The sequence below is a fragment of the Pristis pectinata genome, chromosome 7 (genome assembly GCF_009764475.1).
Source record: "Pristis pectinata isolate sPriPec2 chromosome 7, sPriPec2.1.pri, whole genome shotgun sequence".
Lineage (NCBI taxonomy): Eukaryota > Metazoa > Chordata > Chondrichthyes > Rhinopristiformes > Pristidae > Pristis > Pristis pectinata.
The window spans coordinates 39,645,076-39,661,666 of NC_067411.1; the positions used below are offsets into that span (position 1 = coordinate 39,645,076).

Here is a 16,591-nt window from a genome sequence, read left to right on the forward strand (position 1 = left end):
TGTTTAGAACCTTCGCATTAAGGGCAGACCCTACAGCAATGCAGCATTTCCTCAGAACTGTCCTGGGAATGGCAGAGTTGACTTGGGGCTCAACTCTCTGGATTGGTATTTGAGTCCGCAACCCAACTAAACCAAATGATTACGTCCTTACTGAAAAGGTCAATCAAACTGGAATCAATGTTGGGGCCACCTATTTTCTCTGCACCTTGTGTTCCCCACCAAGAATGGCGAGCATTTCCACAACCTCCAGAGAGGAAATATTTTTGATCAATTCATTTCCGTCAGTTTACCTGTGACACCACAGTGCCTCGTGTCCTGGGTAAGACTCAATGAGATCGGAGCAAAGTTCCATTTCCTCTTCAATCATGAGGGGCACGTCAGCGGTGTACTCTTCCACAGACGCACCTTCCTCCTTCCCACGCGCAGGAAGGTCAGCGTGGGGGTCTTTGTGTGCAGATGTCCTCCCAAACCCCCCAGTGCTTGTAATGGCTGTGCTCTTGGCATTGCCCGCCACAGACTTGAGCAGGAACTGACGGTAATGAAAGCCGCTGTGGTCCGACACGTGGGTGGATACCCAGTACTTGGTGCTGGACAATTCATCAAGAAGAATCTGGAGAAAACGCAGATCAAATAGTAAACCACCAGAGACAAACTGAACAGTGTAGCGCACCATCTAGAAGCATCACGGCTTGGTAGGGCAACTGCTCTGCCCAAGACCCTAAGAAATTGCAGAGTTGTGGACACAGGTCAGCACAGAACAAAAACAAGCCTCCCATTAATGGACTGCATCTAGACCCCGCTGCCTCAGAAAAGCAACCAGCATAATCAAAGATCCCTCCCACCCCGGACATTCTCTCTTCTCCCCCCTTCCATCAGGCAGAGCATACAAAAGCCTGAAAACACGCACCACCAGGCTCAAGGACAGCTTCTATCCCACTGTTATAAGACTATTGAGCAGCCCCTAGTACAATAAAATGGACTCTTGACCTCATAACCTACCGCATCATGGCCTTGCGCCTTATTGTCTGCCTACACTTTCTCTGTAACTCTAACACTATATCCTGCATTCAGTTATTGTTTTTCCCTTGTACTACCTCAAGGTATTGATTTCGTGAAAGGATCTGTATGGATGGCATGCAAAGTTTTTCACTGTACCTCAGTACATGTGACAATAATAAACCAATTTCTTTACTCCAGCCAGGACCAAGGGGCAATCTGACAGAGAGCTTTAGAGGGTTTTGATAGGTGAGAAGAGAAAACATTCTGCAGGGAGAGTGGGCAGAGACCAAAACAAGCGACCACCAATACAACCTAATGAACAAGCTCCTGTAGAGCGTAAATGCTAGCACAGCCCAGTTGGGTTGAATGGCCTGTGTTCATCATAAACTGGTAAGAAGGGTTAACGATCATACCTTGAGATTGCACTTTGCCACATGCTGCAGGATCCAGATCCGATGGGACCAGGCATTATAATTACTCGGATACCTCCCGGCAGCTGCAGAGCACACAGCCATCTCATCCTGGATTATTCGATGCATTTGTTCTGTTGAGACGATTCCTGAATTATTCCTCGAATTTGGAAGACAGAGTTCCTGAATGACCTTCTGAAATACCCAGCGCCTTTTGGGAAATAAAACAGCACTTGGGATCAGATAGCAGTGCCAGTTTTTCAACATTATGAAAGCCACAACTTACAGCAACTCACATTCTCCACTGTAATAATGAGGTGCTATACTTAATTAGGATGGATGACAGGACAACAAAGGAACAGAGAGCCCTGGGGAAGCTGGTGTACAAATCTGCGAGGGCACTAGAGCTGCTTACATTACAGGAAGGAGTGTGTAGGGGAAATGCAGAAAGTCATTGGAGAGATTTAGTCACAAGGACTAGGTTGGGGATGGTTCCTTCAGAACAGAGGGAGAACTAACTGAGGTGCATTTAGAATACCAACAAGGGGCAAACTGGCAGGACTTAGCAGAGGTTGGGGGCATAAACTGGAATTGGAATTTATTTATTGACATGTGTACTGAGATACCGTGGAAAAACTTGTGTGTGTGTGTCATTCAGTCAGATCATGCCACACATAAATATGTTGAGGTAGTAAAACAGAAAGGAGAATATAGTGTAGCAGCTACAGAGAAAGTGCAGTGCAAAGTAAACAAAGTAGACTGGAGGATCAGCAATTCATCTTTAGTATACGAGAGGTCGTTTAAGAGTCTGACTCTTGAGAATCTATGCCAACCAAGATGCCTTACTGAGCTAGTCCCATTTGGCCCATATCCCTCAAGTCCTTTCCCATCCATGAACCTGTCAAAGTATCTTTTAAACTTTGTAATTGTTCCCTCCTCTACCACTTCCTCTGGCAGCTCGTTCCATATACCCACCACCCTGTGTGTGGATAAACCTGCCTCTCAGGTCTCTGTAAACGTTCCCCTCAGCAAAGGTGCTCCAGTAATCTTGGATTGGAACTTCCAGGATTTAGATCCAATGGCGATGAAGAAATGGCGTCGCAAGAGAGACTTGGAGCTGGTGGTGTTCCCACGGGAGGCAAAAGCTATGGGTTTGTGAGGCGCTATTGAAGGATTGGTGACTTGTGGCAGTCTAACTTTTGACAGAGCTCACTGCAGCTACAGTGCACCAGGGGTGGTTGGCGGGTGAAGAATAAATGGTCAGAGTGCTGCCAAACGAAAGGCTGATACAGACATTAAAGGATGTTTTAGGTCATACGCAAAAGAATGATACTTGTAACAAAACAGTTCATTATAAACTCAGTTATACTCATCAGGGAAAGAAAGGAATCAGTTAACATCCTTATCCTGCCTGCATTGATTAGTAACCTCAGCAAGCAACAAACTGATGTAAATGAATTGAGCTCTTTTCCTAAAGCAGAAATGAACAGAATACATTGGAAATTAAGGGATTAGATAAGTGGATGGTCACAGTCTTCCCCCCCAGGAGAGGGGAGTCTAAAACCAGAGGGGATAAATTTAAGGTGAGAGGGGAAAAATTTAAAGGGGACCTGAGGGGCAACTTCTTCACACAGAGGGTGGATATGTGGGATGAGCTGCCAGAGGAAGCAGTACAGGCAGGTATAATTACAACATCCAAAAGACATTTGGACAGGTTCATGAACTGGAAAGGTTTAGAGAGATAATGGGCCAAATGCAACCCTATGGAAGCAAGTTCCAAAACTGTCCAACTATGACCCTTTATTTACTTGCAAGAGGCATGACAACATCAAGCACCAGGTCCAAGTCTGGCAATTGGGGAAATGTCATCCACTCAGTACAAATCCCATTTCAAGCTGCACAAGGTGAACATAGAATCTCTATGGTGCAGGGGTGGATTAAGGCTGTTCTACTCTAGTGTGTATACCTCTTCCTGGAAAAGGTCAAGAAGTATGCATACTACAACAATGTCAAACCTTGGTCAACGAATAGAGTTTGTAACTTGCGACAGTTCCATAAGCCAGAAGTCGAGGGCCACAAATGGTTGCTGTTCCCACACGGAACTGCTAGCAGCTGATTTAGTAACTCAGCACAAGTCCGAGACTCCCAATACAATACCAAGCCCTCAACCTCTACAAAAAGCTGATCCACGACAACTTCCCGACTGCATTCCGATGGAGCCTACACGCTGAGCACAAGTTACCGCACACTTACTGGAAAACCTGCCAAGCCTGGCACTAGACAGCTGATTCACTTGAATGGAGAATGACTGAGAGGGAGAAGGGCAAGTATGTGGTAGTATACTATTTTTGATTTTATGTATTTAATTGCTTCAGTACTTTCCTGTTTAAGTGTTGTAATCTAACATTTTAAAACCACCAGTTCTTAAAATAGTATGTTAAGTATAGATTAGCATTTGCAAGTGAATCCCAAGTTATCAAATTAACTGTTCCACACAGAATGGCAAGTGCTTTGTGGGCAAATTGTGGTTTGTGAAATTGTTACAGGTGCAAACTATATCGATCAAGATTTAAGACTGTTATAATCATTCTTATGGCCATCGCTAAATTCCGAATGATGGAGAGATGGACATTCACAAACATGCAAAAGCAGTTCTGTGAGGAGAGCCTGCTGCTTACAACTAGAAAGCCCCTGCAGACTTTGAAGATCAGCTTGAAGCCAAGTAACCGATGGGAGTTCGTGTTTGGGTGGGGTACAGGAACTGGGCAGAGGCTCAACTCCAAGGTCAACCTGAGCTAAAACACTTGCTGCTGTGTGAAACAGAAGTACTATTATTTTCTAAGTTGGCTTGGCTCCTGTAGCCTTCCTATACAATTATAGTAAATCCTTCTGTACTATGAAATCTGCAAGAACAACGTAAACTGACAGTAATGCATCAGAATAGTAATGCTGTCTTGTCTATATTTCTATTGACTACTTGCCAAAGGTGCTGGGGAAATGGAACTGAGGCAGGTGAATGATATTATTATACAGATAAGTTGGGCTCTCATTAATTTGCAGAACTTCAAGGGTGAGAATGTCTTACTAGTGCTTTACCCTGACACCTACAACAGGGTGGTAGCCATCTAGAGAGGTGAAAAATAGGTGGAAGATAGGTCATCCTGAACATTTTTTCTCATTTATATCAACTTTGTCTGGAAAAACAAGGTCTCTAATTCTTATCGAACCATCTTGGCCCAAGAATTGCTCCATAAGTAATTGTTAAAATTGTCTCGGTAATTCATCCATACTCCAAGGAAAACTTTGGGGACATGATCCAAGCAGAGCTCTTCAAAAATGTTATAACAAGTGTTAATTTACACACCTGTGGATCCAAGTCTCTGGGCTTTTAGGGAACTTTGTTAAGGCCAATTTTCCAAGGTACAAGTCTTTAAGGGGATCCAAGGCTCCGAGCTGTACCAATTCCTTTCTGGAAAATAATATCAGCGTCATTGTCTTGTTGCATTGATTGATGCAGATTCCAGTTATTAATCAGGCAAAGTGAAACATAGACACAACTGATATCCCTTTTCAGCTAAACTGAAGCACTCAAATACTAATTATACCTTCTACAAAATCATTTAATCACAGTCATTATTAATCATATCTCAACAGGCAGTCTTTCCTGGCAAAGGAATAGTTTTAGCTTTAACAGAATCCAGAGACCAAAACTAAATATCCAAAGATTTAGAGTTCAAATTCCACCTACAGCAACTTTAAAACAAACAGAGCTTGGAAGAGGATAGTCAGTGACCCTGAAGTGACTGGGACTGTTGCTAAAACCTGGCTGCCCTCAGGGAAGGGAATTTGCCACTGTTGCTCAAATCCGCACCCATGGTGATACAGGCTAGTATATGGCAGAGGCTGAACTACTGACCGTAACTTCTTCACTTCCACCATGCCTGCTGAGGAACTTAAATTCCAGCAATTGAATTAAGTCTGGTATAAAAACCTGGTGGTTCACGTTTATTGTCACAGGCATATACACCCAGAGTATAAATGCCATGAAAGAAAATATCAGCTTTTAGCAGCAGCAGCACAGTACATTACAAACATGACAAACATAAATTACATAAACTTTAACACAAATTATACATAACTTACATGACACAATCAACAAAAATAACATCATAACATCAGTGCAAGTTGAGGGAAATATAGTCTGAGGTAGAATTAGGGTCTTTCAGGTCAGTTGAAGAACCTAATGGCAGTGGGGAAGAGGCTGTTGTTGAACCCTGAGGTGTGCATCTTCAGGCTCCTGTACCCCCTGCCTGATTGCAGCAATGAGAAGAGGGCATGGCCCAGATAGTGGGGGTCCTTGATGATAGCAAACACAAAGCCACCAGACTGTTGTGAAAACCCTCCTGGTCCTCATGAAAGACCCAAAAACCTAATATCCTTAATAGGTCTGACTCCAGACCACTAAATTAGGACAGCATAATAGTGCAACGAGTGAGCTCTGTTTCATAGCTCCAAGACCCAGATTCAATCCTGACCTCTGGTGCTGGCTATGTGGAGTTTGCAAGTTCTCCCCGTGACCACGTGGGTTTCCTCTGGATGCTCCAGTTTCCTCCCTCATCCCAACTGGCCACTGTAAATGACCCCTAGTCTGTAGATGAATGGTAGAAGCTAAGAAGCGATTGATGGGAATGTGAGGAGAATAAAGTGGCTTAGGGTAGAATTAGCGTTAAAATAGGTGCTCAATGTGCAGACTCGGTGGGTCGAGGGGCCTGTTTCTGTGCTGTATGACACCAAGACACTCAGTTCAGGGGACAATTAGGAATGGACAAAGAACCTGGCTTTTCCATCAAGGTCCACATTCCTTGAACAAGTCCTTCATAAACTAAATCTCACAGCAACGTCCACACTCTTATTATGCCCAACAACAGTTAGCTTCGGAGCTTGTCCAGAGAGTTACTCTTTGATGCAAATGCATTACTGGTTAAACAGTTTTTAAATATTGAACTACTGGGTTGTAACTACAGGTGCAAACTCATGCACTATGTTGAATCTTCTGCCCTCAACACAACTCTGGCACCTTACTGCCACTGAAATACAGTGCAGCACTGCAGTACAGCTGGTAGAACTGCTACTTTATGGCTCAAAGCGATCTGGGTTCAATCCTGATCTCAGGTGTATGGTCATCGGGAGTCTACACCTTCTCCCTGTGGTCATGTGGGCTTCCTCTGGTTTCCTCCCACATCCAAAAAACAGATGGGTTAATAGATGAACTGGCCGCTATAAATTGCCCCTAGTGAGTAGGTGAGTCTAGGGGGAGTTGATGGGAATGTGGGAAGAATAAAAATGGGACTAGTGGAAGTAGATAGTGGTAGGAGCAGACTCAGTGAGCTAAAGGACATAATTAAGCGGTGCTGACTGAAGGTGGTTCATTGGATATCTTGTAAATTCTCATGTTCATCTATAGGAAAAGCCAAGGCCCGACTGATTGCCAACTTCACTCTTCAAAACTAGTCAACTGCTCTGTAGGATAGGATGTAGCTGGTTATGTGGTCAAATTGACTTCAGTGCTCGTCTCAAACACCTTAATTTTCTCATTAGAAAGGCCATTTCATCGTTTAGTTGATGCAAGAATGGCCTGCGGTGCCAATGATACCAGTGTAGATCTGAGTAACTTGGTTTCAAGGCACAGAGCAGGGCATTCAACCCATCATGCCAGTTCAAGCAGAGCTGTCATATTAGGACATACGACGGCCAATTTGAGCATGGCTTCCACAAACAACAATGTGAAAATGGCAAGATTTTTCTTCTTACAGATATACGAGGATTCAGAGGGACAAACATTGGCCAGAACAGAGATCTTGCCTCTCTTCAACACAGCTCAGTCATGCTGTGGAATCCTTCAGGTTCATTCAAGCGAGCAGACAGTACCTGGCATTAACATCTCATCCAAAAGACCAATAAGAAACTGTTTAAAATGGACAAAAAAAATTAGACAATCCCATCCCGAATGCCAAAAGCAACCCGAGATGGAGTAGGCACATCTGCATGGTGAGTTTGCACAGGGACTATTTGCTACAGTTCATCTTGCTCCTAGTGAACACATGTATACACAGATTGTTCCTCCAACTGGCATGGCCACATAACACAGTACCTGCTACCGGTAGCTGTTCTCTCTCATTTGTAATCTATAATTTAAAGAATGCATGACTTTTAGAAAAGGAATTTTATTGCACAATATTTAGTAAAAACCCAAGGGGCATGGATAAAAGCAGGCTGAAATGTGAAGCTACTGAACACACACTAGACAATATCGTAGAGCGATACAGCATGGAAACCCTTCAGCCCAGTGATGATTGTAGCGGACTCAATCTCTCATTTACACTAATCCTACATTAATTTTTTTTTATTCTTTCTCCATTCTCATCAACTCCTCCAGATTCTACCACTCACTTGCTCACTAGAGGCGATTTGTTAAGTGGTCAATTAACCTATCAACCTGCATGATTTTAGGATCACCACAGGGAGAATGTGCAAATTCCACACAGACAGCACCCGAGGTCAAGATTGAACCTGGGTCTCCGGAGCTGTGAAACAGGAGCTCCACTTGCTGTACTATTGTGCCAACCTAATTAACTGGTCTGAAATCAGTCCCTCTAAGGATACTGGGGTTTCCACAACAGTCTGTAGCTTTGTGTTTACCACAAGGTCAGGAATGAACCCAGGTCTCTGGTGCTGTGAGGCAGCAGCTCTACTAGAATTTGGATTTAACCTCAAGCTGCTGTTAAAAGTCAAACCCATTGTCACTGATCCACCCCCTCCCTAGCTCTGATCTTCTTCTGGCCCACAACCCTCAACAAACCTGCTAACTCTTCAAATCTCCCTTGCCCATCGTAGACTTCAGCTTCACCATTGGTAGACATGCCTTTAGCTGCTCTAGAACTTCAGATTTTGATATTGCTCAAGGCCATTCAGCCCATTGAATTAATGCTATCTCTGAGTAAAACAGTTACACTGTATTCTGTTCTCACATGCTCATCAACTTCCCAATTCCCCCATCACCAACACTCAGGATAATTTACAGTAGCCAATTACCCTACCGACCTAACCGTCATAATACCCTTCACAACTTTCTCCATCCAGCTCTCCTCTTTCCTGTTCTAAAATTTTGTGTATGTTCCTGTTGTTACGTGATGCCGAAGGAACCATATAAATGCACGTTATTGTAGTGATTTACCCCCCCCCCCGCCCCCAACTCACAGATCATTTTCACCATCTTCTATTTAGTTAATATTGATTGGATCTTTCAGAGTGCTCTTACATTGCCAATATGAAAGATAAAATCCTCAATACATTGCCAGCAATCAATATCCCTCCTTTCTCATCCATCCATTAACAGGGAAAAAAAAACACACACAATCTTACTGTGAGTCAATACACGAGGCTCAAATTCATAGCAGCAAGCAGCACTTTTGTCTTTGGGTCAGAAGTTGGGATTTTGAGCCACCCCAGAGTTTTGAACGCAAAGACAAGGTTGATACTCCAGTAAGGGAACGCATTCTTAGAGGTCCGATAATCAGGCATGCTCAGGATTTTGCTTGTACTGGACCAGCAAATTTTCTGGACTATTGGATGTTATTCCTATTAGTGCATTAACACGTTTATTTCTAGATGTTCAATTATCAAGACAAGTCGAGTTTATTGTCACGTGCACAAGCAGGGTGAGGTACAGGTACATTGAAAAGCTTGCTTGCAGCAGCATCACAGGCACGTAGGTACAGACAACACACAGAATATAAATCATACATAAACTATACAAGACAGTGAAGAGAGAAAAAAAAAGACTGGGCAAAAAGACCTTGGTGCAACAGAAAAGACACAAACAAAGACAAGTCCATGGTTGTGCAAGAGGTGGTCCATAGTGTTCCATTGAACTATGTGCGTCACAATACACACCTTGATTGGTTGGTGGGACCCTTTCATCCACAGCTGACTGAAGGTCAGGAGCCTAGGGATCCATTATCCCCAGCTGAATGAACACTAATGTCAATGTAGAAGCAACCTATAATGAGGTAGGGTTAGGGTTCTGCAGGTTGGTACAAGAGGTAGGTCATTATATTATAATATGCATTTCCTACATTATGACAATGCCTCCACTTTAAAGATGCTAATGTGGCTGCAGAGCTCTTTAGGAAAGAAAGATTATTTTTTAAAAATGCCATAAAACTGGAACCCCCTCTTTACATTCAAAAGGTAATTGCAGACATGTGCAAGTAACAGTAATCGGCCCTTAAGCCCAAGGCGGGTTAAGCAGTGAACCGCTTGGATAATGATGCATCCTTACTGTAACGTACCTGACGTTCCAAGCTGTAGTAAAGTCTGGATTTAGCAGCAGTAGAGTACAAGTGAGATCAGTCAGTGCTGAAGGGGAGAGGAAGAACCAAAAATTGTAAATTGTCTACATTAACACCCATTGACATCACTTAAAAACTACAGAGGAGAAATTAGTCTTTGGTTGCATGTGTGAGAGTTGGCCACCACTTCTATTCTTATTCAAGCTGTTTAGGTTACATGGCCTTGAGCCTGTTCTCTCACAGGACTGGATCACATTTGATCTTCTACCTCAAGTCTACTTTCCCAAATTCCTGGATTCCGAAAATCTAGTTCAGCCTTAAATATATTCACCGATTCAGCCACCAGAGCTCCTTGCAGTGGAGAAGTTCAAAGATTCAAAACCCTTGGAGAAGAATTTATTCCCCACCTCAGTACTAAATGGCAGATGCCTTGTCTTGGAATCATGTCCCTTAGTTTGGACTCATTGGCCAGGGAATAACAGCCTTTCTTGCCAAACTTCAGTCCCCTTTAGAACTGTGTGCCATGAGATCACTTCTCATTCTTTCAAATTACAGAGAATTGATGTTCTTCAGAAGACAACCCTGCCATCTCACCTTGCCCCACAGAACGGCTCGACTGAAACCAATGAAGCCAAACATGTAAGAAACAAGTGCAGCTGGTCAATGATATTCTCACACATTTGATGCTACAGATGAATTTCTACCCCAATCATCTTTCCATAAATCAAACACATTTTTAATGAAATCCATAGAAATTGCATAATAAACCTGCATGATATTAATTCACAAAAATTCCTGTTTAAAAATCCACGCTAATTCTCTACAATTATGTTTAGACCAGGAGGTGTTACAAGTCACAAGGACATAAACAGGATTCAGGGTTATTTGTAACACAAGAATAAATTTACATTTCTATACATAGAGTTATTGAGTTATACAGCACAGAAACAGGCCCTTTGGCCCAACTCATCCATGCCAACCAAGGTGTCCACCTGAGCTAGTCCCATTTGCCCTCATTTGACACGTATCCTTCTAAACCTTTCCCATTCATATCTTTTAAAATGCAATTGCACCTGCCTCTACCGCTTCTTCTGACAGCTCTTTCCACATACCCACCACCCTCCGTGTGAAAAGCTTGTCCCACAGGCCCCCTTTAAATCTTTCCCCTCTCACCTTAAACCTACGCCCTCGAGTTTCAGACTAGCACGCCCCAGGAAAAAGACTGTAACCATTTACCTTATCTAAACCTCTCACGATTTTATAATCCTCTACAAGATCATCCCTCAGCTTCCAACACTCCAGGGAAAACAGTCCCAGCCTATCCAGCCTCTCCTTATAACTCAAGCCCTCCAGTCCCCACAACATCCTTGTGAATCATCTCTGCACCCTTTCCAGCTTAATGACATTCTTCCTATAGCTGGCTGGCCAAAACTGCACACAAATGTGGTCTCACCGACATCTTGTACAGCTGTAAAATGACATCCTAAATGCCTTCTTTACCACCCCGTCTACTTCCGTCACCACTTCCAGGGAACTACTTACTGGTACTCAAAGATCTCTCTGTTATACAACATTCTTTATGACCCTGCCATTTACAGCGCAAGTCCTTTCCTGGTTTAACTACAGAAGAATGTGAAGATAGGGTGATATGTATATCATACCTTGATAATGTGCAACAATTCTCAATATAGGACAGCATTCATTACAAAGCACCAGTCAACAACTCAAATTTAATGTTGGACTATATAGCTAAAATGACATACCCATCTACACCAATGCTTTCCTGGCTGAACTACCTACCTCCCACTCCCTGTAAATTTAAGCCTATCCAAAATCCCTCTGCTCACCTTAACTGGGTCCAAGTCCTGCCCACACACTATCCACCGCGATCATTGACTTATGCAGCATCCTGGTTAGGCAATGGCTGGGTATTAAGATTCTCTCCCTTGTGTTGAAATCCATTCAGGACTTTGCATCTTTACTCTCCAACTACTCCAGTCCTTCAATCCTGAAATGTCTGGATACTTCCCATTCTGGGTCTCTCATACAGATTTCCTTCACTCCAAGTTCCTTCAGAGACCTAAACTCTGGAATTTCCACTCTTAACCTCCATCCCCATCTTATCCCTCAACCTTTGTTCAGGCTCTTTACTCTTACTTCTGACCAGGACTTTATTCATCCAGCCCAAATAACTGGTGATGTGATATTAAATTCTGTTTGATATGGCTTACAAGCATAGGCACGGGATATTTACTGGATTAGAATACACTGTATAAATGATCAGAGGAAATCACAAGAGGGGAAGTTAACACGAACTTTAGATGCTTTAGAGTATAGAACAGTACAGCACAGCACAGGAATAGACTCTTTAGCCCATCATGTTTGCTCCAACCATGATACCAATCTAGCTAATCCCATCTACCCGCACATGGTCTGTACCCTCTATTCCCTGCCTGTTCATGTATCTAAATGCGTCTTGGCAATTGCTATCATATCTGCTTCTACCACCTCCCTGGCAACACGTTTCATGAATCTTATGAGATAAAACTATCTTATCTTATTAGTCACATGTACATCGAAACACACAGTGAAATGCATCTTTGCGTAATGTTCTGGGGGCAGTCCGCAAGTGTCGCCACGCTACCGGCGCCAACATAGCATGCCCACAACTTCCTAACCCATACGTCTTTGGACTGTGGGAGGAGACTGGAGCACCAGGAGGAAACCCACGCAGACATGGGGAGAACGTACAAACTCCTTACAGACAGCGGCTGGAATTGAACCCGGGTCACTGGCACTGTAATAGCGTTACACTGACCACTACACCACGCCTGCCACCCTCTGTGAAAAAAAAATCTCCTTTAAACTTTCCCCCTTCTCACCTTAAACCCAAGTCCTCCAGTATTTGACATTTCCACCCTGGGAAAAAGATTTAGACTCTGTACCCTACCTATGCCTCTCATAATTTTATATACTTCTATCAAGTCACCCTTCAGCCTCCAATGACCCAGAGAAAACAATCCAAGTATGTTCAACCTCTCCTTATAGCTAATACACTTCAATCCAGGCAACATCCCCATGAACCTCTTCTGCACCCTCTCCAAAGCCTCCACATCCTTCCTATAATTATGACCAAAACTGCACGCAATACTCCAAATGTGGCCTAACCAAAGTTTTATACAGCTGCAACATAACTTCCTGACTTTTATATTCAGTGCCCTAACAGATGAAGGCAAGCATGCCATGGGCCTTCTTTCAGGGAGCCGCCACTTTCAGGGAGCCATGGACTTGTACCCCAAGATTCCTCTGTACATCAATGCTCCTAAAGGTCCTGCCATTTACTGTATACTTTCCTCTTACATTTGACCTCCCAAAATGCAACAATTCACACATCTAGATTAAACTCTGTTTGCCATTTCTCTGCCCAAATTTCCAACAGAAATGGAGAAAAACACAAAAAGAAAATGCTTCTGATTTAAATGGTACATTATTCTCTTAAACCTCAGTTATTCCCCATTTAGGCACCAAGGGGTACAATCAGATTCCAAAGGGAGTAGGAAAATAGACAGTCACAAATTGGAGCCAAGTATAAGATTAAAAGAACTTGGATTGTGTGCCTTTAAGATTCAAAGACCTTAATATGGTAAAATGACAGAGTAGGCGGCCACTCAGGAATACTACCTCAACGCTAACTTACATGCATTGGAAATTAACCAAGAACTCCTGAGAGCACACCCTGAGATAAAAGTTCTAGAGCAAAAAAGTGCTGAAATTGAGAAACCAGTTTTATTATTTACTTCAAATCTTCATGGGACGCAGGAACCACATTTATTGCACACTTAAATGAGACCAAAATGTGAAGCTTGCTGGATCATTTCAGAGGACAGTTATGAGTCAACAACATTGATTTGGGGTGGGAGTTACGTCGAGACACAAATAGAGTAAGGGAGCTGGATTCCTTCCTTTAAAAGGTCACATGAACCAGATGGGCCTTCACGACAATCCAGTGGTTTCATGGATACCATTACTGAGACTAGCTTTTTATTCCAGAACTTACTGCTATACCTGGCATTGCTCAGGTTATTACGTTGACAATTATGCTGGTTGCACTTATTTTCATGCAATTGGGTTTCATAATACACAAATGAAATAAAATCTAACCTAAATATATAATTACTCCAGGAATAATATATTTATGGGGTTAAAATTATGTAATTTAACTATATTTTCTAATAACACAAACTGAAAATCAATATGTAGACAAAGTATGTAGTTCTCTAAGTATTATGTACTGATGCACAATGTGTAAATTTACTTGATATTAATGTTGAAGTGTTTCAGAATACACTATTTCTTACTTTTGAACCTGGTATAAAAAGGTATAGATTTTTATCTCCAGCTCTGGAGTAACCAACATATAGATAACCATGGGAAAAGCATTGAGTTTCTAAATTAAGACCATCAACTTTTAGCTGTTGTCCTTGCACCTCGTTAATGCTCATAACAAAACTAAGTTGAACATGGATTTAAGTCGCTTAAAATGAAAAGGTAGATCAGATGGAATAATTGGTATCCAAGGGATGAAGACAATTTTCCCCAACGGCATTACCAGTAGCCTCAATTATACATGGCAGTAACTTTTGAATTGATAATCTTGCACCGTAGCTTAGTATTGGTGGATCCAAATTCCTGGGTAGCACGATTGGAACTCCTTTTAGTTCAAGGTGGTGACAGAGTTTAAAAATTCAACAAGAAAATGTACAGCTTCACCAATGTCTTTCAACAGATTTATATTGTACAGGCTGATCAGGAAGCTTCAAAACATCTTTAATCATTGCCTGCACTGCGCCATTTTTTGGTGCCAAAATAGCTCTTGCACCTAATCATTGGTAATTCAAATAATGTTGAGTGACATCTGGGAAAAAAGTTTGCGTCAGATCATGAAGTGATGCAACACTTCAACCCAAATTTTTCATTATAATCATTCCTGTTGAATTTTCATGTTTAATTTCCCCATTTCCTAATTTGAGTAAGTTGGAAGCAGATGGATTGCCTGTCAAATGTGCTCGCATATTGGTTTTCAAGTGTAGTCATTTAACATTTTCCCAAACATATGATGGTTTTCAATTCATCTGCTTTGGTACCCGGTGGAATAACTGGTAGTGTTTGACAAAAATCTCTAGCTAGCACTAAGGTAACGCCTCTTTATTAATTTATTATTGTCTAAGATCTTGCAACGTTCGATGTAATGCTTCAGTAGCTGCTTTGAGAGACATTGTACATACATCCTAGACAATGTTTACAATCTTTTAAACATTTTTTCCTTTGCACTTCTACACCCAATGTTACACGTTGAAGTCTCCACATTTGTCAAATTTAAAGGTTGGTTAAAAGCCAAATGTGCAGTTTTCTCCCGTGAAGTGTTGAAGCAATGCTTGATAGTACCACAGCCAGAGCAATCAGGTTTTGTCTTTGAACTTTGGCCTAAATTAGATTAATAAGCATCCAAAGACAAAATGATTCTTTCATCATTATAGACAGCCCTTGTAATGGTATACAAGACATTTCTTTGATATCTCACTAAACTTGCCTCTTTCTCTCTGATATATTTGTCTAATGGGTTTAAATTGTAGCTAGTCTCCAGCAGAAACTCAGCACACAAATTTTCAGTTTTCCTTTGTGGTTCGGGTAGACCGAAAGTACTTGAGTCAGGTCCACCCAAATATTTAGTATCTCAAAAATAGATCTGAAAAAAAATCATCAATTTTCAATGGGGAAAATTAAAATTGTGCCCCCTGTGGGCTACAGAGGGCCTCCTATGGAGGTTTTAAAAAAAAACTAAGCACATTCTTATGCTAAATCTAATTTACAAACAAAATTTCAGATTTCTAGGTTGATTTGATAACGAGCTATGTACGGGACACACACATTGTTATTATGACACTCTGCAAAATCCCATTTTTTGACGAGGCGATGATGGATATAATTTTGAATCGAGACAAAAACAGATTTCAAAACAACCAACCCAAACGAAAACCACAGCAATGTACCTCAAAAATAGATCTGAAAAATATTTCATCAATTTTCAATGGGGAAAATTAAAATCAGGCCACCTTAGGACTGTGGAGGGCCTCCTACAGGGGTTTAGAAAGTACATCCTTAGGTTAAACCCAACTTGCATGTGAAACTTCACTTTGAGGTTGTTACCCATTACTGATCTATGCACTGCACACATGGACATTCTATTTTACTTTAATATTATTAGATTACTTTAATGATCAAACATATAATTCCTGACTGTTACAGTGGAATTCACTCCTATTTCCACATGTCAATAGTACAACTAACCACTATCTTGTTGTTTTATTTATCTATTTTTCAGTGTCTGGACAGTCGAGGCAAGGCCAACATCTGTTGCCCTTGGGAAGATGGTGATAAGAAGCCTTCTTGAACCATTGCAGTGTGATTGAATGTGGTAACAATGGTACAGCTAAATTGTTGTTTGCTAGGCCATAATCAGAGGGCAATTAGAGTCAACCACATGGGGGGGGGGGGGGGGGGGAAACAAGGGGGTGGTGGCAATCACATAGACTAGATTTCCACTCCTGAAGGACATCAGTGAACAATACTATATTTTAAATGACGATCCAGTCATTTTCACTGTCATCATTGGAGAGGCTCATTCTTTTCAAATCAACTCATAACCTGGAATTTAAATTCCTGGTGGGATTTGAACTCAATTCACTAGATTGTTAGTCCAGATTACTGGTCTGGTAATTTGATCACTGCACCACACTGTGCACGTGGACACTGTGTGAAGGTTAGGGAAGA

The 16,591-nt window shown here is 41.9% G+C and overlaps 1 protein-coding gene across 1 annotated transcript in view; it reads right to left on the reverse strand.

Annotated features, from left to right (window-relative positions):
* Positions 1-16,591, reverse strand: part of ptar1 (protein prenyltransferase alpha subunit repeat containing 1) — a 40,442-nt gene that overhangs the window by 14,765 nt on the left and 9,086 nt on the right. The window contains exons 3-6 of the mRNA XM_052020203.1: positions 9,761-9,827; positions 4,774-4,878; positions 1,413-1,620; positions 291-610 (exon numbers count right to left, since the gene is read on the reverse strand). Of these exons, the coding sequence (XP_051876163.1) occupies positions 291-610; positions 1,413-1,620; positions 4,774-4,878; positions 9,761-9,827 (700 nt within the window). The remainder of the gene's footprint in view (positions 1-290; positions 611-1,412; positions 1,621-4,773; positions 4,879-9,760; positions 9,828-16,591) is intronic.